Source organism: Rhamphochromis longiceps, linkage group LG20 (genome assembly GCF_057381845.1).
Source record: "Rhamphochromis longiceps isolate RC_006_pf linkage group LG20, R_longiceps_female_GT1.1, whole genome shotgun sequence".
NCBI lineage: Eukaryota > Metazoa > Chordata > Actinopteri > Cichliformes > Cichlidae > Rhamphochromis > Rhamphochromis longiceps.
Window position 1 is genome coordinate 27,714,348 of NC_140576.1, and position 25,195 is coordinate 27,739,542.

The 25,195-nt window shown below is 44.6% G+C and overlaps 1 protein-coding gene across 3 annotated transcripts in view; it reads right to left on the reverse strand.

Annotated features, from left to right (window-relative positions):
* Positions 1-25,195, reverse strand: part of zbtb46 (zinc finger and BTB domain containing 46) — a 61,363-nt gene that overhangs the window by 7,034 nt on the left and 29,134 nt on the right. For all 3 annotated transcript variants that reach the window (XM_085393008.1, XM_085393007.1, XM_085393005.1), the window contains exons 4-5: positions 6,377-6,658; positions 1,427-1,764 (exon numbers count right to left, since the gene is read on the reverse strand). In XM_085393008.1, the coding sequence (XP_085249134.1) occupies positions 1,427-1,764; positions 6,377-6,658 (620 nt within the window). The remainder of the gene's footprint in view (positions 1-1,426; positions 1,765-6,376; positions 6,659-25,195) is intronic.

Consider the following 25,195-nt stretch of genomic DNA (forward strand, 5'->3'; position numbering starts at 1 on the left):
CGTTATGTCACACAGGCATATTTATACAGCCTGTATGGAATGTTGTCTGGACATGCAAGAGGAAGGAAGATGGTACAAGCTGTGAAGGCAAGCTTATTTAAAAAATAATTGTAAGAAATGGAGAAACAAAGACATGGAAGCAGAAAATTAAAAAGTAAAGCAAAACAAGGTCATGATTATTCAACGACTTTGAAACTGGAAAGCAAACAGAGAAAAAAATAGTAAATCATTTCTGGATGCTACAGCTGTCTCATGGGCACAGAATGAACAGTTATGCTGAGCTACAGTGTTAATAAATGAATTACAGGAGAGATACTCATAAACTCAAAACTCTCTTGGGTGTAAGCAAGGTGCACCTAAACACCCGTCCCCACACTTTCTTTCCTTCGGCAACTAAACTAAACTCCACTCTTCTTCTTCTACTCCATGCTCCTGCCATTCCTTCACCCCCGCCCATTTGCTCAGCCCCTACACTCCTCCTCCTTCCTCCTCTCTAAGAACAGAACACCATGCACTGGGCAAACAGATGGCTTGTCCGTAGAGATAGGGAGGCTTGTTGGGAGGCAGGTCCACTGAAATCAAATGCTGCTCCTAAATGCTCACCCGCACACACAGCGCACACACATAGACTGGCACAAAACTCACTGCTACACATGCTCATATTGCCATGCTCTCTCTTACACACACACACACACACACACACACACCCACTCTCTCACTCACACACTGAGAAGAACAAACAATCTCCTGGGCTGCGAGAGCAAACCTCTCATTGTCTACTTGTATTGATTCTACTCACTCTCATCACACTACCTTGCCTGTTATCTGCCATCTCTAAGCACACGCTGCCATTGTGACTAGACGTGTCATCACTAATGTAACTACTACGGACTACATTACCACTAATGTTGAGCAAAGACATTTCTGGCTTGAAGGTGAATTCAAGTCTAACTATATTAAAAGATTATTTGAGAAGGGAGACATGAGCGAAGAACTGGCAATCTGAAAGGAAGAGAAAAGCAAACAAAGCATACAGAAAAGAAAGAGCAAACAAAGGAAAAAAATAGCATTTCTTCTCCAGCGAAGCAGGAAATATGCCAAATTCCACAAAGAGAATGAGATACAGAAAGGAATTGAGCAATGATGTGCTAACATTTTAAAAAGAACTCTCTCTGAAATAAGGGTAATATCCCCATTAATCCCCAATTCCTTCTTGCAAAAACTCCTAGCTTGCTCCCACCACATCACTTGCCACTTCCTACCCTCCATCACCTCTCAAACCCCTTCGGTGTGTGCGTGTATAGAAACAGGGTGATGCTGCCCCCTGGATACTTATCTCCACTGTTAGAACTTTTATCTGAGTGGAGTAGCAGTGCCCAGAGAGCAGCCTGTGCCCTGGAGCTGAGCCAGGCTCTGGTACACTTACCTCAGGCAAGGTGGAGGGCTCTGGGCCCTCAGGGGCCTCTTCAACTTCCATGTCCAATCTCTCTGAGTGCAGCAGGGGTGCCCCAGCCCTCAGACCGGGGGCCTCCAGGGGCCGAAGCTCAGAGGGGTGCAGTGGTGTGGGTGGAGTGGGTGGGCAGTATGCTGATGTTGATGTTGTTGATGATGATGATGATGGCGGTAGTGGTGATGATGATGGTGGAAGATGAGGAGGAAGAAGAGGAAGAGGAGGAGGAGAGGAGCCAGCCCCCTGTTTGTTATGAATAGTGGCCCCCGTGGCCCCTGGCCGAAGCGTGCTGCAGTAGTTGTTGGAGTAGAGCCCTGAGGAGCACAGGAAACGAGTCTCACCCACCCACTCACGTACAACTGCAACTCTGCAAGCAGCTGGCCACCAGAACACAACGGGAGAGAGTGGGCAGGGGGGCACACAGAGGCTGCCAGTGCTACACTATCAAACACTATGCAGAGGGGGAGGAAGAAAAACTCTGAAGTTTCACTTTCCACCAGCCAAGGGGAAAGGGTTAGGGCTTCTCTTCTCTCTTTCTCTCTCTTTTTTTTTCTTTCGCTCCTCTGCTCTCCTTCTCCTTCCACCCACATGCGTGCGCAGAGGATGGCAGCGGGTGTGTGTTTTGTGAGTGTGTATGTGCCATGTTGTGTGAGTAAAATGCATATAAGGAGAGGGCTTGAGGATCCTCTGTAGCGTGGAAGGAGATTGTTTTGGAGAGGAGCCATCTTGCAGCTCAAGTGAAGATTTTTTTTTTTTGTGCACGCAGGGTAAAGGACGACTACATCGACCATGTAAGATGTTTACCAGCAACAAGTTAAGACACGCTGGATAAAATTTCAATTTTTTTCACAGAACCTTTAGCTTTCCACAACTATTCACACAGAGCCTTTTTTCTGCTACATTAATATCACCATTAGCTGGTACTGAGAGCGCATTTCTTTTTTTCTCTCTTTCTTCGCTTTGATTAATAGTGTGTATTAATCAAAGCATAATGTATCGCAAGATTCTCTAGACAGTGCGTGTACGCATGCAAGCGTGTGCAAATGTGGGCAGCATTTTGGGGAATGTCTCCAGAGTTATGCAGTGGGTTAGCCATTCATTGCCCTCCTCTGCACAACGGACAGAATCACACAACCATGAGGCTCGGCCGTGGATGGATTCCTGGAATGTTAAACTACCGCACCCGACACTCCCCACTCCCACTCACTGAGAACACACACAAATGCTTAACTCCCCATCTCTTCTTCCCCACCCCATCAGTGACAGGGGAAACAGCATTAACAGCGAAGAGGAAGTAGAGACCGAGAGTAAACGGATGAGATACAGGTGAAAGGGAGTAGCTCATTAACAAATGGTGTTCTGGCAGTAGACGGTTCTCAGGAAAGGGCTTTCATGGAATAGTTAATCAGTTTTGGTTCAAGCCTCTTGCAGAAATGCAACATGTAACTGAATATATTACAGTGTCGTATCACTGAGTTTAATATTTCAGTTGTGTCTGGCAAGCTTTAAAGTATGCAAATAGCAGTCAGCTGACTGCCTGCACAGCGGCAAGAAAAAAGAAAGACAAGAAAAAAGTAAAATAATTGCATTACTTAAACATGGCTCAATAGGAACTAACATACAATCGTCATCCCTTTCTTTCACCTGCCATCCCAATGGAGTCTGTACTTATTACATCTGTTTAGGCTTTAGGGAAGCAATTACTGGAAGGTGACTGACCAAGGTTACTAATTAACTAAAAAGCTCTGTAAGTTTGTTAGGCGAAAATAGCAAGATTGGATTGGATTTTACCTCTCTGTAACCTCACGGAAAAATGCTTAATGACACATGGCTAGTCATAACCTTTGGACAGTGTTGTTTACTTTTTATTATTTGAAAAACTATATGAACAAAAGACCGTGCAGGTTCGGGTTCATGGCAGCTTTGTGCACATCCGCGTATTAGATCCCTCCACTTGCAGGTAAGAACTGTTGAATCCAAAAAAGTTGATATATAAAGTAGACTCAATTTGAAAATCCAAGTCTGGATTAGATTCATTTCCATCTGCTTTTTGAATTAACCCTCACTGTTCTTCCTTTACAGTTGCAGTACCAAAAAAAAGAGAGAGAGAGCCAGAAGACAAGCTATATAGGATCCATTTGTTAAATTTGGAACAAAATTTGTGTCACAATCATAAATAAAGTTTGAAAATCTCTTGGCAGTAGCTGTTGAATGAATGGTAGCTAGTGCACAGAGGTGAGTCAATTTTTAAAAGTAGATGTGAATTGATGAGAGCTGGCAATGGAGGGAAAAGTTCAATAATGTCAGTATAATCTCTATAGTTAATTGGATGTTCCTAACATCCTGTACATGGTGGCAGTGTGGGCAGGTGTGCAGGGATGGTTTTGCAAAATCCATTGTCTGGAATTGACTCTCTGACGCACAGAGGGATAGTGGGGCCAAATCCCATTGATCTTAATTGGATTTTGGAGGTTGATTGACATACACACTGATTCCACTGTATTTTGGCATGTGGTCCGTGACCCATGCAAAGGATAGCAAAAAGAGAAGCTGTGCATTTTAATTCCATGTCCTGTCAACAAGATGGGGGTCGAATCAGTTTGACTTGCTACATACAGAGAGAGATATTTCCAGTATGATCTTATTTTTGGATGCGTGGATGTTTAGCAGAAACCCGGTTTATTAAATCGTCAGTTATGTCGGGGGAAAAAAAAGAATGAGAGAAAGAGGAACAAGATGAAAGGGTGTGGGAGGTGGTAGCTCTATGTCAAGGCCTTTTGCTTATATGCAAGCCTCTCTGGAATTGGGACAGGTGACCTTGCTCTGCCTCCTCCGCGCCTAGATCAATACTTTCCCACTATTTTAGACCAACATGCTTTGATGCTCCACAGCTGAAGTAAAAGAGGGGGGGGAAGAGACAAGAGTGAGACAAATATGGAGGAACTGCAAGAGCTGGCCAAAAGGGGAGGGAGTGAGGGAGAGTGTGAGGGATGAGTGTTAAGGAGGGGTGAAGGAGAAATAGATGGAGGAAAGGAGGGACGGATAGCGTGAGGGGGAGTACAGGAGGGAAAAAGGACAGGAAGGATGTTAAGATGGGTTGAAGGAGAAGCGGGAGGAGAACAAGAGGAGGGGAGGGGAAAGGGCTGAATGGAAGGAGGGAGGCAGGGAGCAGTGATCTGTCAAACCAGGCAGACTTATCCTCCGCCCAGTAATCTGAGGTACAGTGTTTGTTTATTTTCTGTCCTCATTTAGACACAGGGACAGACCTGGGGAGGGAGGGGAGGATGTTGGCCATCTCGACAGGCCCATTTCCCCAACCCCTATTGTGTAGGGAATAGAAAATAGGGTTTGGCTAACCAAAACCCTCCCTGAGGTTTCTTTGGTGACAACTAAAATACAGATATAGTGCTCATTCAATGTGTTTTTTTTTCCATGCACAGAGCAAATGATTAACATTCTCTGAATTCTCCAAATCCCCTATTCATATAGTCAAGGCTGAGTGTATCTGTAAAGTCTGAGTGTGTATCAGAAAGCCTCTTCTTCTCTTTTCTGAGGCTTGTGAGGCTGTCTATCTGTGCTGTGACAGCATCCGATTCTCCTCTTTAAGCCAACAGAAACATCTCAATCCCACACACTTAACACTGACACAAAAGGAACGATGTGATGTGGCGTGCATGTGCGAGCGCGTGCAACTGCGAATGTGTGTTTTGGTCTATTAAGTCTTGGCCCTGTCTTTTATTTTGTAGGTGAGTGGGGCTCAACTGAAAAGACATGACTAGGCTCAGAGTTGTACCCTTCCTTTGCTTTTCTTCCGCTCACAAAAACAGGCAGAACTCGGGACAAAAGATCCAATTACTAGACTGTAAAAGCTAAAGAAACAAACACACGAGTTGAATACACACATGCGCGCGCACACAAATGTGCCCACGCGGACGTGGACTCAAGCAAATGCATGCTCACACTGGGACACACACACACACACACACACACACACACACACACACACACACACACACACACACACACACACACACACACACACACACACAGAGTTTAACACCCTCATTGAAGGCAGAAAAAACTGACAGAACAAAGAAAAAAAAATCTCTTGTTAACACAGACAAATTAAGCACCAATGCGGCCGCTTATTGATCTATTATTTAGCTGAGCATATCAGATTTTAAAGAGAAGAATAATTATTGGTTGCTCGGTCGTGCACAGATATATAACAAGAAGCAAAGATTTGTAGCGAACAAATAGGTGAAGATCACTTTTTTATTGCTTGCTGTAATTGTGTTCTTTGTTTATGACATTTGGTGAGTTTGGATGTATTTGTTCATTTTGAAAGACCTTCTAACAGCTTGCAGAGATTTATATATTGTAGTTGGAGCAATTCGGTAAGTAAATATCTGAACAGTTGCTGCTGCACTGTTGTGTTATTTTGCTGTGGTGAAATACAGCCGTAGACCCACTGATACCCACAAAGAAACTGTCACATAAAACCAAACAAATTTTCTCGAGACAGCACGAGCGATCCCAGCAAAATGTTCTCTCACTGAGTCACTGCTGACTAGTCATCACTGGCATTACCACACAAACTGGTTACACACTCAAGTGGCACCACACACGCACACACGCACACACACACGTGCACCAATATGCACACACAATTGCACACACAGGGATTCAGAGTTATCCAGATAACAGTGGCTGATGAGGGAAAGTACTACAACAGAGGAGGCGCATGCCAGAAGCAGTCACGCCTATATGTTTTATGTATCGCAGGTGACTACGTAAGCAGGTAGTCAAAGATAAAGTAGTAGAAAATTTGTGTATGTCTAAGTTATATTGAGGTGTGTGTGTGTGTGTGTGTGTGTATGTGTATAACAATCAGGGTGAGTGCAGTGTTAGTAAATAGTGACTTACAAGACAGGGAGTGTCCTCCTTTGGGCAGGTACTCATACAACAAGGGGTTATCATCTCCCATCATCTCAGCCCGCAGTGACAGCAGGCTGTTCTTACTCATCAGCGCTGCCTTCAGATTGGCTACAGATGAGATTGTTCCACCTCCGGCTCCTCCCCCGGCCTCCTCCAATTCGTTGGTGCCCAGGAAGCTGGGCTCTGTGGCAAGAGGCTCTTCCTGTTTGAGGAAGAAGTCGAGGCGTTCGCCACGGCTGTCTGAGCTGTTGGGTTCAGTCACGTCTGCCCCTGAATAGAGATGAAGTAACAGAAGACGGGTGAGGTTCTTGTGTCCTTATACAACTAAAAATGAGTGACGTTAAAATGCTATTCAAGCTCAAGCTGGTGTTTTAAATCACTGAAGCACTGTTTTAATATATTTGAGGGATTATATGTTTCTCTATAGGATGAAAATTCCATCACTTTTGACACTGTGAAGCATCTCCAAAGGGGATAAACAGCGATGGCCAAACTACAAAAAACAAGAAAAAAAGTTGACACTTTTAGGTTTCACCTGACAGTGATAACAGCCTGAGTGAAAGCACAAAAAAACACCATATTAAACCAATCCTTTCAACCCTCTCAGCCAAGTCATCGTTTACACCCAGTGTTTTTGGTAGCGACTACCAACACGTCACCACTCTGATTCATCCCTCGCTCTCCTCGACTCCCTAACATACCTCATCATCGCCAGTCAACAAAAATACAGAGAGATCATAAAGAGACAGTGTGAGACCGAATGGCAGACACAGACGTGATCCATGTGTGCGCGCGTGTTTATGCGCTATGCCTGTGAGCGTGTGTGCTTGAGTGTGTGTGTGTGTGTGTGTGTGTGTGTGTGTGTGTGTGTGTGTGTGTGTGTGTGTGCGCGTGTGTGCATTTAGCCATCAGACTCGTTGAAAGCAGAGAGAAGCTGTCAGCAGTAGACATGTCGCTGGAGGTTCCACTGTAGATCTACAAGACTGTCAGACCACACTGCTGACGACAGCTCTGCTCAGCACACACACACACGCAAACAAAAACACACACAAATACAGACACAAACACACTTTTATTACCTCCTAATTGACATTTAGCTGATGACAGGTTGCTTTCTCCAACAAAGAAGTAGACAAAAATACACACCAGGCACATCACTGGCTTAGAGTCTTTGAAAGAATGGCTTGTCTACATCTAAAACAAACACAGAGACTTCTGAGAGCTAATGCAGACTTGAGTCTTGCCTTAAGGAGAGGGGTGTGTGTACATAATTATGTGTGACTGTTCTGGACAGAAACCTTCTGACATCCTAATATATAAGTTTACCGTTGCACAGCGCCCATGCAGCGACAGCTGAAATCACACTCAGAGCTAATGGGGAATAAACAGAGTGAGGACAGTAACTAGGGTGATGCGGGGGCACTGAGAACAGAAACGGGTGGGGAAGCAAAAGAGGAAAGAAAACATGAAAAAATTTAATGGAAGCAAGAAAACAAAATAGCCCTATTGTTCATTTTAACTACAGTTGGGCAGTGTTAAGTGTTTCCTGTGCAGCCTGGTGGCCGTCTGCTGCAGGGGAGTCAAGGTGACAAAGACAGTAGTTTGGCTCCACGTCTGGAATACCGATGGGTATACAGCTTTTTCTCAGCTTACTAGGTCAATGCTGACCACCCTCTCTCTCTCCCTCTCTCACACACAGACACAGGGAAACTGTCAGTCATTTTTCATACTCGGGATAGATAAATGATCCCAGATCAGATGGATGGATACACGTTCTGTATGCATGGCTGCACATATAGATCTGAAAGGTGTAGAGAGATATGAGTGAGATATTGAGGATGGGCCGCCTCAGATGAGAGTGATATACATACGAAGTAATCAGTAGTCATCAAACGGCTAGCTAACGTATCACAAGATATTAAAAAAAATAAGGGTAGGGGGAGTAAAGAGGGAAAAAAAGAGGAGGCATGGGCAGCGTAGAAAGAGATAAAGGAATAAAAAAGGCAAGGGAGTGTAAAAGCGGGGGTGTTGAGCTGTGGAGGAAGCACAGATGATACACACAAGACACACATGCGTGCATCCACGCACACCCCCGTCCCACCCGCACACACACACACAAAGTTAATTAAGGAGGGGGTGTAGGGGTTGGCGCACAGGGCATGAGGTGCAGGAATTCATTAGAGCTCTGCCCCCTCCTTCAGTGGGCAGCCCAGCAGCCACAGGAGTCAATCAATAACATAGATCTGCTGTTGGCCAACAACAGCACACACACACACACACACTTGCACAAATACACACATATATGGAGAAAGAAGAGGCAGACAAATGGAAGGAGAGAGGGAAAAGAGGGTCATCTCTGACCCCTATCTCCTTCCACTCATCTGTTCATTGGGTGAGTGAATGACCCCAGAACGGTTTCCCAGCATCCCCTTAGACACGTGCATCTACAGATGGAACATATCCGCACTCCTCACAGTCATACAGTAACAATCCTTCAGTCACACATTGTAGATTGAATGGAAGGGTTATGGAAGAGTGATTGCTTCATGGTCTCCTTGCAGATGCCGGTCTAACTTCTGTCTTGCACAGAAAAATGTGTGAAATGAATTTTTGTATTTGATGCATTAGTGAGCCACTTTCCCTTGCCTGCAACATGCAGTGCCATATCCTGTTTTTCTGAGGATATACCCACATATCCGGGACTAAGCGGGAGATATTAGAAATTAGTATTCAGCTGATCGCAAACAGGCTTCCTCGCTAAATAATCGCAATATACGGTATAATCCGCCTTTACTTATGTAAGCTTTATCGGGCCTGCGTAGATGCTGTCTTACTTAAACCTCATCCTGTTCTTACAGATAAAATCATTTACCACACCAGAACCAGTCGCACCTAATCCCATGCGCGCAGCTTATGGATTTCATCATACATGTGCCGGGTTTGGTTGAGGATTTGTAGATACACATATTGTGGTATCTTTCAAAGGCAATAGGTTTATCCCGAGTTTTAGAGACCCTGTGGTTACATCATTCCTTTGTGCACATATGCTGAGTGTTAACGTACCGGTTGTCATGAGGCAACCTATGAATTTCAATGGCGTGGAATATGGCTTTGAACTGCGTGGTCAGATACAAAAAAAAACAATAGCATTTTCCTCGTCTTTTTTTCTGCCTTTACAGTGCAGCGGTCTCTGTACAGTGAAGGGAATTTTCATTTTCCCCTTCATAAAAGAGTCCGAATAATTTAGATTTCTGCTCTCTGAAGAGATCTTCCGTTTAATTTGGTTGCCATGGTAGCCGGGCACCCTTGGCTTCAACATTTATGCTAAATAAAACCCCCTTTTAAAAAGAGAGACAAATATATGGAAATGGTGGGTTCTCTTTGTTCATGTGTGTGTTTTGGGTGCGTGTGCGCGCGCATGAGCGATGCTGCAAGCTATGCAGGGGCTTGAGTGGGAAAAAGCAAAGGAGGAATAAGACTTGCCTTGGAAATAAAATAGGTGTGCGCTGAACTATACTTCAAATGTGTTATGAGGAATCCTGAATTTATCATCCATTGAGCGAGTTACGGCTAATGGATAGAAGATAGAGTTTTATGCGCTGTGGTTGGAGGCTGCACTGTATCTAAGTGATATGTGTGTGTGTGTTTCACAAGGGGAGTTGTGTTACTAGAGAGCACACTTTGACGCAGTAAAAAGGAGGAGAGAGAAGGCCTGAAAAGGGAGGGAAGGGTCGGGTGACCCAGTTTGACCTCTGATCTTCTGTTCTGATTGTGTGTGTGCGGGCGGGTGTTTGTGTGTGTTTCGCGCTACAAATGCCTCCCTCTTCTCTAAATGAAGCCTGACACTGTTTTGGGAGGGAGTTTCCATTTTCCAAATATAAAGATTCTAATAGATTTAAAAAAAAAAAAAAAAGAAAGAAAGAAAAAAAGGCACAAAACTCCCCCCAAAAAGATTTCTACAGGTTTCGCACTCAAGCGCACATGACCTGGCTAATGATGGACACGCTCCTTCAACACCTCGAGTCACAAACACACACTCACATAACTCACCCCGCCTTCAAATCAACAGAGACAGTAACCAAACACAATGGAGAGAAAAAGTCCAGGGTGGTTAAGCAACGAGTTACTGAGGCTTGACGACCACAAGAGAGCTGTCAGAGAAGAAAGTAGGGCTTGTGTGCATGTTTGAGTATGAGAGAGCGCAAACAAAGGAGAAAGACTCTCTCAATGTGTATCTCTCCATGCATATATGTGCGCATGTGTGCGTGAGAGACAGCGGAGGATACAGAAAGAAGCCTTGCCCCAAGTCGGCCCGGTTAATGGCTTGACCAGCCTGAGGTTGAAAAGGACAAGGCATTACAAGAGCCGTGTTGCTCACAAGACTGTGAGCAACACGCGCGCCGCCGTCACAGCGTCAAGCTTCCAAATGAGAAAATGAAAGTCTCTCCTTCACCTTTTATTACAAACAGTTTCGTACGCTGAACCTGTGATTAGTGCCTGTTTGTCCTCGAGTGGACAAAGAGGGGAGGGAAGGTGGAACTTGCTTCCTCAGCATGCCAGAGTTTGAGAGGGTAAAAAAGTAATTTCAGCTAAGAAGGGGGAGTGAGGCACTAAAACAGCTCAAGAATTCAGAGGCAATTTAAAAAGCAGTGTGGGAGAGGAGAATGAAAAAAATGCTGGGTTAAAAAGGAGGGAGGATGGAAAGTAAAAGAGGTTGTTATCCTCTCTCTCTCTCTCTCTCTCGCTGTTGCTTTCTTTCTCTGTTGTTTTTAGGGACTAGCCGGGCCACAACCTCCAGGAGAGATAGGGAAGGATGGGTGGGTGGGTGGTGGTGGGGAGGTGGATAGGGAGGGCAAGCATAAATCAAGCAGTGCCTGAAGGCTTTAGAGGAGGGAGGGACAGAGGGAAGAAAGTGGTAAAGGACAGGAGAGAGAAAGAGAGAGAGAGAGTGAGATGATGGTGCTGGTAGTGATGGTGGTACTGCTGGGGGCTCGGAGGAAAAAGAGAGAGTGTGGGTGGAGGGGAGGAGAGGAGAAAAGAGAAGAGGAGCACAACGATTGCAAGAGTGGTGGGGTGAGAGGTGGACGGTGGGGTGATGGAGCGTGGGTGGGTGGGTGAGTGAAGGGGAAGCGAGGAGAGGTGAGGGGGAGGTTACAGAGGCTCCGGGAGGGAGGGTTGGGTGGTGACGGTGGGGGCGAACGAGCGAGTGTGAGAGTAGGCTACGGAAAGCCAGCTAAATTTGAAAACGCTTGCCTTTCTCTGTGCTTTTGCCCGTGTCTACATGAAGACGGCAATGCTAAACAACCACAAGATGCAAGCATGTGGGCAGAATTAATCAGGATGTGATCTCACGTAATCTGGCTACGGTGCAATATCTGGCCACGGTTAACCTCCTCAAGTGTTTTTCCAGTGCATTTGTATTCACGAGGGGGATATACGTGTATTTCTAGGTAGGATTTATCCCTTTTTAAAATGGCGGTCACACTTCAAAGCAGTGCAGCACAATTCATCGACACATCCGTAGGCCCACCTACCCGCAGGTGTCAAGCTAACAGCTAACACTTCGGCCAGCCTCTTTTGCACTTATTCTCGCTTACCGTTTCCTTTCTGTGGCTTACGTGTTATATAAATATCACTGAGCTGAGCATTGTAGATCACATCATTCAACAGGGAGTGACTTAAGAAGAATAAGCTGTCCAAATGAGAACAGTTGGATTTGCTTGATCCTTAATGGATCAGTGCTCTAAGTTCCAAGAAGTTCTCAGACTAAATATTCAGATTGGTTGCTTGTTAGCGTCCATATGGGAGGTTTAGCTCGTACCTTCTGAAGCCTCCCATGTAAGTTGTGGCAGTGGCACAAACACAAATGACTCTCAGCCAGGTCCTCTTAAGTGTCACTTTTACTCACAGTTTGATTTTCTTCTTGAGGTTGATAATGGAGCTTGATGAATGATGTAGTTAGTGTTAGGAAAATGTCATGGTTGAATTGCAAACTTTTGCAATGCCAAACACACATAGGGCAGGGCTCCATGCTCTGTTTCTTAGGTGCCACGTTTTTCTACGTATACAAGTGACAACCCTGGCATGCATTTTATATCTACTTAGTCACATGCTTCCCTTTAAAATGGAAATGACCTTGTCTGTCATTTAATACACTTTCTTTAAACACACTAAATATATTTGTACCTTTAACTTCTGCCTCGCACCTGTCTGCTCTTTTGTGGACCAATCTGTATTCTGACAGAATAGATTCAATAAAAAAAATGTCAGAACACAGCATACGAGCAGCACTTTTTTTGTAATGACCTGATGTCCCTTTTCCTGCCCTTTTAAATGCTGGTATGCACAGGACTTTCATCCACCAGTAAAAGCATAATGGAAAGTATGTGAACCACTAGTATCAGAGATTTCTAATGACATACAGGTAAAAGGTAGCGTCAGTTCAGTCAAACAATCCCAGCTGGTGGAGGATATCATTGTCAGCTGACATGGGGTTATGGCTCAGCTGATATCCTTCTACACATCCAATTAGAAAATCTCATTTAGGCCATGCTGTTTAGGCTTGCTTTTGTTGCTGTCTCCAAGCCGCTTTGCAACCCACCCCCTCTCCTGTAACTCCTTTGATCTTGTTTCAGACTTAAAGTCGGTTCTGTGATGCGGTCTTGCTGCCAGCATTCTCGCCTCACGCTTTCTACATATGCACCTGAAAACAGAGCTTTATAGTTAAATATGAATGAATACAGATAGAAATACGAATTTTCTTTTGACTACAGTGGTCATGACCGAATACATTTTTACACGTCCGGTTAAACGCTGTAAGGCTCAAAAGGCAATTTTCTGTTGATTTGAATGCTCACCATAGTGGAGTTTCGTTTCATTTATAATTCTAAAAGGCTGAATTCTGAAGCATTTTGATGAGCCTTTATCGTTAATTTGCTTTTGTAAAACTACTGGCTTGAAGGACCTCTGTGTGTACAGAAGGCCTAACTAAGTATTCACATCTGACTCATCTTTGATGGTCTGTGATCACTGTTCTTTTTTTTACTTGGCTAATTTTTGGACAGTAGAAAGAGAAAAATATCTAAATTAGAAAAAGAAATTGTATCTTAAAGACGGCTGTGTATGCCTCTTTCCTTAACACAAGTCAGTGAGGCACAGTTCTGTTAAGGCCAGTGGACTAGAGATCTATTTTTCTACAGTTTAAGTGTTTGAGCGTGGACAGAGATCTTCACAAAATGCCACAAAGCAGTTGTTTATCCACACTGTCAAAATTAGCTGTGGACGTAGTCTGAGTGAGCAAATGAATGACTGAAGGAAGGGAGGGAAAGAAGAGCGGGTGAGTGCGTGGGGGATGGAGGATTGCAGGGCTCAAGGTAATCTGGGGAGTTAATGCAGCTTAGAGGGACTGAGAGGAGTGGGAGGGAGGTAGAGAGAGGGAGAGAGGGGGAGTGATGGCAGAGAGAGAGAGAGAGAGAGAGAGAGAGAGAGAGAGAGGGAATATAAAAATAATAGGGTCAGCAGGGAAAGAGAGGGAGAGAGAAATAAATGAAGATATATCAGAAACAAAAAAGCCAAAGCAACTGAGGGGGTAGACAAAAAAGAGAGAGAGAGAGAGCGGGGAGTGTACAAGCTGGTGAGATAGGGAAAGAGAGAGAGCGATCCGAGTAAGTGCGTGAGATAAAGAGTGGGCTAATGAAAGGTAGGGTGAGGCTGAGTGAGTTGGCGGGCAGGAGGGAAGTCGACAGAGAGAGAACGAAAGAGAGCGGGGGAGAGGTCTGCATGGGGAAAGAATGCTGGGTGGGGAAGGAAGGCAGACACGCAGGGCTTTGTGCTAAGAGCAAAAAGAGAGAGCGAGATCGAGAGATTGAGAAAGAGTGAGAGGTTATGTCTTGGATTTATACATGGGAGAGGACCCGGCTCCAATGCCCCCGTCCAGCCCAGTCAGGGTTGTATTTTGAAGGGTGAGTTGGGACACGGAGATATTGAGAGGAGGGATAATGGAAAGTGGAGGAGGAAAATGACAAACACTCAGGGTGGGGATGGTATAGCCTGTGGGTTACTGGTGTGTGGGTTAACACAATATTTGACTCACACTGACCAACAGAAAAGCTCAAGTCTAACTATCCAGCCGGTATAATCTTTTTACTGCTCGGTGGAAATAAATTTAAGACAAGTTTAAGAAGCAAACAAAGTTGGCAAATGTCAAAAATATTTCCAGCTGGACATCCTGGAGCAGGTTGTGGAACTATAAATGAGATAAATGGCATATTAATGTCCACATATTCAAGAGAGTTCAGTGGTGAGGAAAAATGGTATATTATATTTTCTTAAAAATATCTCACCTTTCCACAAACTCACCACATAGTTGTGATGGAAGTTTCTGGAACTGATTACAGATACCACTGCCTACTTACCTACTTAAAATTACAACAATATGATTATTTCATTTCATTTCAGAAACAATTAGTCATGAAACCAATAATTCAAAACACCTGATTAACGAAAAATCATTAATAAATCATTTGCACTGGACCCAAGTGTACAGAGACTCTTATTTAATGTTTTTAGATTTCTTCAAATTTAGCACTCGGTTGTGTGCAGACAATTGCATTTAAATTCATTTGGTTAATGTTTTATATCCAAAGAACGGCAGCTCGAATGCTCCCACCAAGTGACTGCCTGACAAATGTGCAAACACACAACACAACACATGCACTGCAGTCATACAATACAATCACAACAGGTGAGCGGGGAGCGGGCGACCAGAACAAAAGTTACTCCACAACCCACCAGTGTCACTGTGCTCCATCCACACAGGAACACTTCACAAAGTGGGAAGCATAGGGAGTTACATGTACTCTGGAGAGCATTAGCTTGCTGTGGAGCTGCCCAGTGACCAGAGAGGCTATTGCCCCTCTTCCCTTCTCTCTGCTCATCTCTCCCATCTCATAACATTAAGACTGTGCCTCTGTGCTTGTATCCTTGGCAACCTGCCTCCAACAATGGCGGCAGAGAGCTCTGGCCTCAGCATGGGAGGAGTATGGTGCCATGGAGAGGAAAAAGCAAGGGCGAGGAAGATAGAGGGAGATGGAAAGCTGGCACGGTGACTGCAGAGAAAGGGAGAGTGAGGGAATCACTGTTTGGCTCATATACAGACATACGAATGAAAATGAAGGAACAGAGCAAAGGGTTAAACAGGAGAAGGAAGCGCAACAGATGAGCTATATATGAGCATATACACCTGTGCTAGCTGCAAGCTTGGTGCTAGTGGATCAGGGGGGATCTGTGTCACTCCTGAGCTGATAAAAGCTAGATGGATCTCAAGATCAATCACGACAGATCTGGACCTTGAACCTCGCACTACTCCACGAGCCTGTCAGCAGTCTGAAAACCAAAATCGACGATTATCTGTCCTAATGCAGCTCTGAATTGTGGTGCTGTAACCAGCGTGGAGCTGATTACACACTAACTGTGCAAATCCAAGTTTGGCTTTCCAAGTATCAACTTGTATTTTTATACTTGACTCAAAATTTTGCTAATCCATATAAGTGATTCATATGTTTGCTAACCTTAGACTCATTAAAAGCTTTTCAAACCAGATTGTGAAAAAAGGGGAAAAAAAGGGGATTTAGTACTAATATTTGTCTGCAAAGACAAAATTTGCTGGGGTTGTTCTGCAGGGGAAATCACAAGGGACGACATGGGAACGACCGCAACAGCAGAATCCCCACAGCTTGTTCCCTCTATGATACAAATATAAGGGATAAGAAGTGTAAAAATCACACTGCATGGACGGAGGGGAAAACCAGAGCAAGGGACGCCTGCATAAAGAGGACTGTGTTCATTTCTCTTCCCCCACTGCACCCGAGCTGAGCCATTGAGATTAATTGCTTATGATCAAATCAGCAGAAGCTGTGCAAATTAAAGAGCCCCCACCCCACCCCAGCCCAGCCCCCCACCCGCACTACCCTCCTCCCTCACCTCCAAAACATCTCCCACCCATCCCCGTGCCAGACCCAGTGGACACTGCGCGTGATGAGCTGCAGAGCTTATTCGAGGCTACAAACGTGTCATTTCCTCTTTCCCCAGAGAGGAACAGAGAGCAAGGAAAGGCCTTCAAATGGAGCAAGGGTCGGTCAAGTAGCGCAGACTATGTGCGCGCACAAATACATGTTCAGCTGTACGCACAGCCTCGTACAGAGACACACGCACGCGCACACATGCACACACTGAGTCAGTACCCCAAGCAGAACTGCTGATATCTCACCCCACTTCTCAAAAGCGCTTCTCTCCCTGCTTCTCCCTCGCTCTCTCTTTCTCATTAAGAAGCCATTAGAGGAAAGGGCAGCGTGAGACCACATGACCTCTTCCTAACCCCTGTAACCCACCCTTGAAAGGGAGGGAGGGAGGAATAAAGCGAGGGGGGAGAGAGAAAGGGGGCAAAATATATAAACAGAGTTGGACAGCAGAAGAAGGACACAAAAGAGTGGAATGAATAAAAAGAGAGGTGAGCAGTGAGAGATGAGACAAAGAAACCCCACTGCAACAGAGTGATAGGTAAGTGGCAGAAATACCTGAAAATCTGTGAGAGGTCAATTTGACTTAATATTTGGCCATACAGTAAGCTTTTATAGTGATTTTGGTGTTTTTCGGCTTCTATTAAAGCAATCCTAAGAGTGATGCAAGACATAATCTGAACTTGTGTTTGCATTGCAAAACAGGGACATTATGTCACTGTACCACCAGATCTTTTTCACTTGTTCTAGTAAAACATTTTACGCTCACTGTGAGATGATTAGACATGCTGTTTGCACCGGGCTCAGTGGAAGGATGGAGAAAGATAGAGGAGGTATGTATGAGTCAGAATGGAAGAGAGAGGTAAAGAGGTGTGTGTGATAAGTATGTAGTGATTTTAGAAGAAGGGGATAATTTGGGAGTGGAGGGGAAGACGGCTAGGCTGCTTCCTTAGTCGGACACAGGAATGTGGAGCGGGCGGATCCCAATGTGTGTGTGTGTCTTTGTGTACGCATGCATTTGTGCTAGACAGGAATCCCTAACCCCCACAGACTTCGGCTCCACTTATCAAGGTCTAAACAGAGGGGTATGAAGGGGGAGAGAGGGAAGAAGGGTCTGGGTGTCCTCCGCTATCAAATCTACCTCTCACCCCCGTTGCTCGCTTTCTTCTTTCCTGTACAGCACACAGACACACACACACACACATCTACAAAGACACACAAAACTAAAACTTGAAGTTGGATGTCTCTGAGGCTAGATAAACTACGGGAAGGCCAAACAGTCTAACCACACAGAGGGGAAAAGAAAAAAAAAAGCCAGGGTCACAATTACATTTCCACCATATACAAACTTTTCTCTATCTCTTTGTGCCCTCCTCAAACACATGCTCACTTACATATTTACCACCATGTTCCACTGCCTAATTTCTCATTCACTCTGACTTTATCAGAGAGGTTTAACCTTTTTTTTATGGTCACTCAGGCGAGGTGTAGTGTCAACTGGGGGATTTGATGAAGGGAAAAAAAAGATACGGGTACAGTTGCTGGGGCCCACCTGAAACAAGCCCGTGACCCAATTCAGATTCAGATTTACTGACATATAAGAAAGAAGGTTTTGGGGGTGGGGCAGAAAAAAAGATAGAGAGGAGATTAAGTGGATCAGATGAAGTTATTGTTTGCATGCTGCTGCTGGAGCATGAGGGTAGCGAGGAGGAAAAAGTTGCGAGGCGAGAGGCAGAGGAAGGTGGAAACAATGAGGAGTGTGGGCAGGCAGGTGATCTGGGGCAAAGGAGTTGGGGAAGAGTGGGAGACAACGGGAACAAAAGGAGACTGTGGCCTCCTTTTATCAAACTATGTTAAGGGACAGCAAGGCACAGAGGATACAGAGACCTGGAGTCCTGACGTCAATTCTGGGCTAACCGCTGTTCTAACAGGAGAAATATGTCGCCGTAAGTTCGTCAGAGAAAAACCCATCGATGTTACACAGAAAGGCAATGCTAATACAAAAATAATGAATATAGACACTTGGGAAAGGAAAGACTGGCCTGTGTTTGTAACCTCTGACAAACCACCAACAGTGTGACATCACTTGTTTTTTTTCTCTCTGCAGCTTTTCCCTGATGTGTGTTTACATGTGAAAGAAGTCACACAGCAACTAAAAGCAGGCCATTTATAGGTCCTGCTGCTCTTTTATAACAATATATTATATTGCATTTATTGTAACTGAGTGAGAAAATTTAGAAATGAACATTTTAGTATGAATTATGAATCATGTTGGGTATTTTTTATGGCGCTAGCACTGATTTGTGTTTAGAAATGTAATAGCACATGTGTTATCATCATGGGATGATTATATGAATTGTATTGAATAGTGGAGTGTAAAATCAGGAGGAACTGCTTTCAAACTGCAGTGAGGCAAGGCAAGAGGAGTTTTTTTTTTATATGCAGTGGGGCAAAAAAGTATTTAGTCAGCCACTGATTGTGCAAGTTCCCCCACTTAAAATGATGACAGAGGGCAGTAATTTGCACCAGAGGTACACTTCAACTGTGAGAGACAGAATGTGAAAAAAAATCCATGAATTCACATGGTAGGATTTGTAAAGAATTTATTCGTAAATTAGGGTGGAAAATAAGTATTTGGTCACCTCAAACAAGGAAAATCTCTGGCTCTCACAGACCTGTAACGTCTTCTGTAAGAAGCTTTTCTGTCCCCCACTCGTTACCTGTATGAATGGCACCTGTTTGAACTCATCATCTGTATAAAAGACACCTGTCCACAGCCTCAAACAGTCAGACTCCAAACTCCGCCATGGCCAAGACCAAAGAGCTTTCGAAGGACACCAGGAAAAGTATTGTAGACCTGCACCAGACTGGGAAGAGTGAATCTACAATAGGCAAGCAGCTTGGTGTAAAAAAATCAACTGTGGGAGCAATCATCAGAAAATGGAAGACATACAAGACCACTGATAATCTCCCTCGATCTGGGGCTCTACGCAAGATCTCATCCCGTGGGGTCAAAATGATCATGAGAACGGTGAGCAAAGATCCCAGAACCACACGGGGGGACCTGGTGAATGACCTGCAGAGAGCTGGGACCAAAGTAACAAAGGTCACCATCAGTAACACACTACAACGGCAGGGAATCAAATCCCGCAGTGCCAGACGTGTTCCGCTGCTGAAGCCAGTGCATGTCCAGGCCCGTCTGAAGTTTGCCAGAGAGCACATGGATGATACAGCAGAGGATTGGGAGAATGTCATGTGGTCAGATGAAACCAAAGTAGAACTTTTTGGTATAAACTCAACTCGTCGTGTTTGGAGGAAGAAGAATACTGAGTTGCATCCCAAGAACACCATACCTACTGTGAAGCATGGGGGTGGAAACATCATGCTATGGGGCTGTTTTTCTGCCAAGGGGACAGGACGACTGATCCGTGTTAAGGACAGAATGAATGGGGCCATGTATCGTGAGATTTTGAGCCAAAACCTCCTTCCATCAGTGAGAACTTTGAAGATGAAACGAGGCTGGGTCTTCCAACATGACAATGATCCAAAACACACCGCCCGGGCAACAAAGGAGTGGCTCCGTAAGAAGCATTTGAAAGTCCTGGAGTGGCCTAGCCAGTCTCCAGACCTCAACCCCATAGAAAATCTGTGGCGAGAGTTGAAAGTCCGTGTTGCTCGGCGACAGCCCCAAAACATCACTGCTCTCGAGAAGATCTGCATGGAGGAATGGGCCAAAATACCAGCTACTGTGTGTGCAAACCTGGTAAAGACCTATAGTAAACGTTTGACCTCTGTTATTGCCAACAAAGGTTATGTTACAAAGTATTGAGTTGTATTTTTGTTATTGACCAAATACTTATTTTCCACCCTGATTTACGAATAAATTCTTTACAAATCCTACCATGTGGATTCATGGATTTTTTTTTCACATTCTGTCTCTCACAGTTGAAGTGTACCTCTGGTGCAAATTACTGACCTCTGTCAGCATTTTAGGTGGGGGAACTTGCACAATCGGTGGCTGACTAAATACTTTTTTGCCCCACTGTAGCACCTTTCAAACACTACAGCAATTCAAGCAAGTACAAGATTTTAATTAAAAAAAACCTTTATTACAAAAAGGTATCATTGAATTATTTGCATTATTACAAATGTGACTATGCACTAGCATTTCTTCTTGCTTTTTTAAACTTTTGGAACCTAACCTGGAAATTCTGGTTTTACACAAGCAAACAAACTGACACAGATCCTGCTGATGAGGAGGAAGTTTAACCCACAGCTCTGCCTTTATTTGAAGCCCATGTACTCAATCTGAAACCACACACACACACACACACACACACACACACACACACACACACACACACACACACACACACACACACACGGCCGCGCACACACACACAAACGCACGGCACAAGAAGTGGCTGTAGCTCCAGTGTACGAGATGAATGAAAACAGAAGTGACAGCGTAAATTGACAGGATGGTTAAAAAAGGTCCAAACAGACGGAGGGAAGGAGGGATAGAGGAGAGAAGAAGGGAAGAATATTTGTGAAGGACAGATAGTGGCTTCCAGGACTGTTTTCAACAACGTCACTGTAACTATCAAACCCAAAAAGAACCGCACACAAACACACACACGTACACAGCCCAAGCCATAATTGTCCCCTGTGGTGATTTTGGCCTCTCCCTCCTAGTTTCTCATTGCTGTTGGCCAACTCTTCTGTATCTTTAACACTTTCTTTTTTCCTTTTTTTTTTTTTTTTTTTGAAAGAAAGGCAGAGGGGTGGGAGGTGGGGGGTGTCACAAGAGAAGGAAAGAGGGATGAAGGAGAAAGAAAGGTCTAAAGGAAGGAGGTGTAGAGGAGTGTGACAGCGGAAAGGGGGAATGAAGGGAAGGAGGGAAAAAGAGAGAATGAATGTGTAAGAGGAAGGGAGACTTTGCCCTCCAGCGGGAACACTCCCACGATTGTGTGTGTGTGTGTGTGTTTGTGCGTGTGCACGCTTGAGTGTTTGTGTGCGAGTTGTGTCACAGCCAAACCGACACACCCACAGGCTGTAGACCTCTATATCCTGTTCGGGTTGTCCGTTTGTCCAAACATCATGCCCTCCTCCCCCTCCTCTTCCTCATCGCTCCCCTTTTCTAACTGGTCGGACAGGGGTAGAGGCTGCTGAGGGAGTGGGTACAGTAAATAGAACAAAGCCACCTTTCTAAAATAAACAGACTGGGAAAGAGGAACTTCACATTGACTGAAAATGAGAGAGAAAGAGAGCGCATGCATTTGACTTGATGAACTTACTGTAAAGTACTTTATTTTAAGGTTAAACTCTTTCCTAAAGTTGCAGCTTCTGCTTCTACATGTCCGTCACTATGTCGGCGTACGTATTTGCCCCTCTTTCGCTCTCCCCCACACTTCAGTATCAGTATCCTCCCTGCTTGTGCTTGACTAACTCTTGGTAATTTTTGGGTACCATGTCACACACCATGAGCTAGCAGTGTTATCCAGGCTCACTGACTACAAGGACCATTACTGGATATCAGATCACTGGAGGAGGGAGGCATCCTAGCGCACATCACATCACATCTCATGTGTCTAAATCAGGCGCTTTGTCATGGATCCTCCATCAAAGAGTGGAAGCAGGAGCAATCACTCATGTGTAAAAGCAATTTGTTTTTAACATTAAATTGCAAGTTAACAAGTTAATTACAAGTGAAATTATAGTTTGTCATGTTTCTTACGCAGTTTTGTCCTGTGCCTGGCCTTCTGCACAGCAGCACCTTGAACTTATTCAAATGGAGCATTTCATGTGTGAAAAAATGTTACCGTATAAGGAGAATGGATTTACAGTAAATAAGTTCCTATTGTGGCAAATTAGGATCAGAAGTTCCCAAATTTAATTTTAACTGTAACACTATGACCCTGTCAGTTATCTTGCAACACCTTGAGCAATTCTGAAACCTGTGCAGAATGATGGGCATGTTCTGCACACCCAGGCATGATACAGGGCAACTTACTTCTTACTCATTCTATCATCATTATTGATAATCCATCAAAAAGAAATGCCTTTAAATCCACTTAGAAATCACAGGACCAAAGTGCATTAAAAACCACACGGCTATGTGTGTCTTCACGACAGACATCCACGTGTGCACTTCAAAGTGTAGCTGCTAACTGCTAATAAACCGTTACATTGCATCAATTTCCCAGTAAATAATAAGTAAATAAATGCAGCCCACATTTAACTTTACACAATACCCACCTTCTGTGCTGCCTACCTTCTATCGAGCATAACAAAGAGTCAAAATCCAGTTGTAGTAACGTTCTTTCATGTTGTGCTTTCATTATCTTGATATTTTTTGTCTTTTGTCTCTCTCTCTCTCAGACACACACACATGCACACACTCACTCACAGACACACACACGCACGGGCGCGCACAGCAATGTGTCTGAGTAGTTAAAATGAGATAAGGTAAGTGATAGGTAAGCAAAAATAGAATGGTTATAGTGAGGTGTGCTTGCAAGGCAAATACTATTTAAAAAATCGTGTTTGACACAGATTTTGGTATTATTGATTTTTTTCGGCACCGAACAAGTAGAGTAAAACAAGCTGTATGCGGTCATTGATATGAAAGGAAAAACGCGTCTCCAAAAGTCAACAGGAAAGCAAAGACAAATCAGTAATCGTCTTCTTTTTTAAAAGATGAACCTGAGCGTTAGAACAAATAACTGATAACTGAGAGTATAACAAATGTGTCGTCATGTCTAACTTCATAGGTGTGTGTTTTTGATCCGCAACCACAGACGTTAAATTTATCTTCCAAAGAAGTTTGAAGAGTTGCGTGTGGATGTGCCGGGGCCATGTTTTAGCTGTGGGGGTACTGCTATGAATGTTTAACCACAGAAACCTCTTGACCCACCCACCCCTGCATCGTGCCAACAGGACATCCTGTCAGGATGCATTCTGGGTAGTTTAATTCTGAGACCTGTGTGATCAATGCCAAGATGTTTGTGTGTGGTGCGTGTGTGTGTTGGGGGGGTCTATTTGGCCACATTTTGAAGTGAGATGTTGGGATTATACTACAGAACATTTTAGAAGACATTTCCAGCTGCTGCGTGTATGCGTTTACATACCCGCGCTTTAGTGGGTGAGAGTCTACAGGTTGTGTGTGGGCTGTGGTTGACTAAAGCACACGTGCTGGCACGACCCAAGTTCACTCAAGGTGGGATGGCTAATCTTTAACCCCCCCTCAGCCAATCTCCAACAACACACACACACACATACGCAAACTATATCCTTCCCTTCTTCTTCTTCTTCTCCTCCACCCAGCAATCCTTCTCTGGATTGTTCCAGGGGCAGGAGGTAGAGAGGTGGGGGGTGCTGACGTTCTGGAAAAAAGCCACGGTCAGGAGTGGGGAGGGGGCAGCTTCCTGTCCAAAATGGTTCTTTTAAAGCCAGAGAAGTATAAATAGAGCAGGTGTCAGTATTGAGAACCCAGAGAGAGAGAGAGAGAGAGAGTGCTGTGAGAGAAAAAGACAGACAGCAAGAGTGTGAAAAATTGTGTGAACGTGTGTGTGTGTGTGTGTGTGTGTGTGTGTGTGTGGTGTGATGCCGTGGTGGAGTAGGAGAAGGGGCTTTTAGCTGGTGGACTGCCCGTAATGTCCAGCAGGATGTGAGGTCATATGACAAAGAGGGCTGGTGGGCGGTGAGAAACGATTGGTTACCACAGTGATAATGGAACTTTTTTTCTTTTTAAATTTAGTGGGGACTGAAAAGGAGATGGAAAGAGCAAAAGGGGAAAAAAGAGTATTGCAGTGTTCTGTCACAACTCCCCAGAGAACATAAAAGACCATACAAGGGGGCAAATGAGTTTGTGTATGTGTGGTAGCAAAGGACAAAAAGGGGAAGGAGAGGATGGAGGGGAGAAGGGGGAAACTGAAGGAGGTGGGGTGAACAGGCCGTAGAAGTCAATAGGATGGGAGGAAAGGTCCAAAATCAGCTATGCAGTCAGAGAGGACAAAGCAGCAGAGCAAACAGAGGGTGGAGGAGACAGAAAGAGGCATAGAGAGAGGTCTGCAGTACAAAGGCGCAGAGAGACACAACTGATAATAGAATGACGGCGGAAAAAATGAGAAAGATGAACCAGGAGGCACGAGAAAAAGTGAACTGGAGTGAGTGAAAAAGTGAATCGGGGGGATTGACAAGAGAGGCCTCAACATGATGTAGTTATCTAACCCGTCATGTGTCAAACACTAAGCCATGAAGAAAGGGGTTAAAAATTAAGTCTACACAGTCTAAAATATTAAATCTATTTTGGTTTTTAATGAAGGAGGAGTGAATTAGGGACGAAATATGAGAGTAGATTATTAAACCGTGAGCGAGGAGATGGGAGAGGAAAAAGTGGAGAGGTGTTCGAAGGGTGTGGGGGTTGAAATCTGTTCATGGTGTTTTAAATATTAAACCTATTTCAAGTTTAATGAAGTGCAAATACTATGGGGAGAGTCTTAACTGGAATACAGAGAGGAAGGGGGCGAAAGGGGGATCCGATTCATTATTTCAAGTGTTCACCTTTAGACTGCCGAGACTTGGGGAGAGGAGCGCAGGGAGACGAAGAGGGAAAAAAAATTAGAGAAAGTTTATGCGGAAGTGCAAAGTAGAGGGCAATTTTGAGAGCACCTGTCTGCGGGCCCCCGAGTGGCTCCAGGAGGCTCCAGGAGGCACGAGAGGATGAAAATGTGAACTCGAGGACGCCAAAACACGCAGCACCAACTGCAACGCTTAAGAGCTCGCGCGA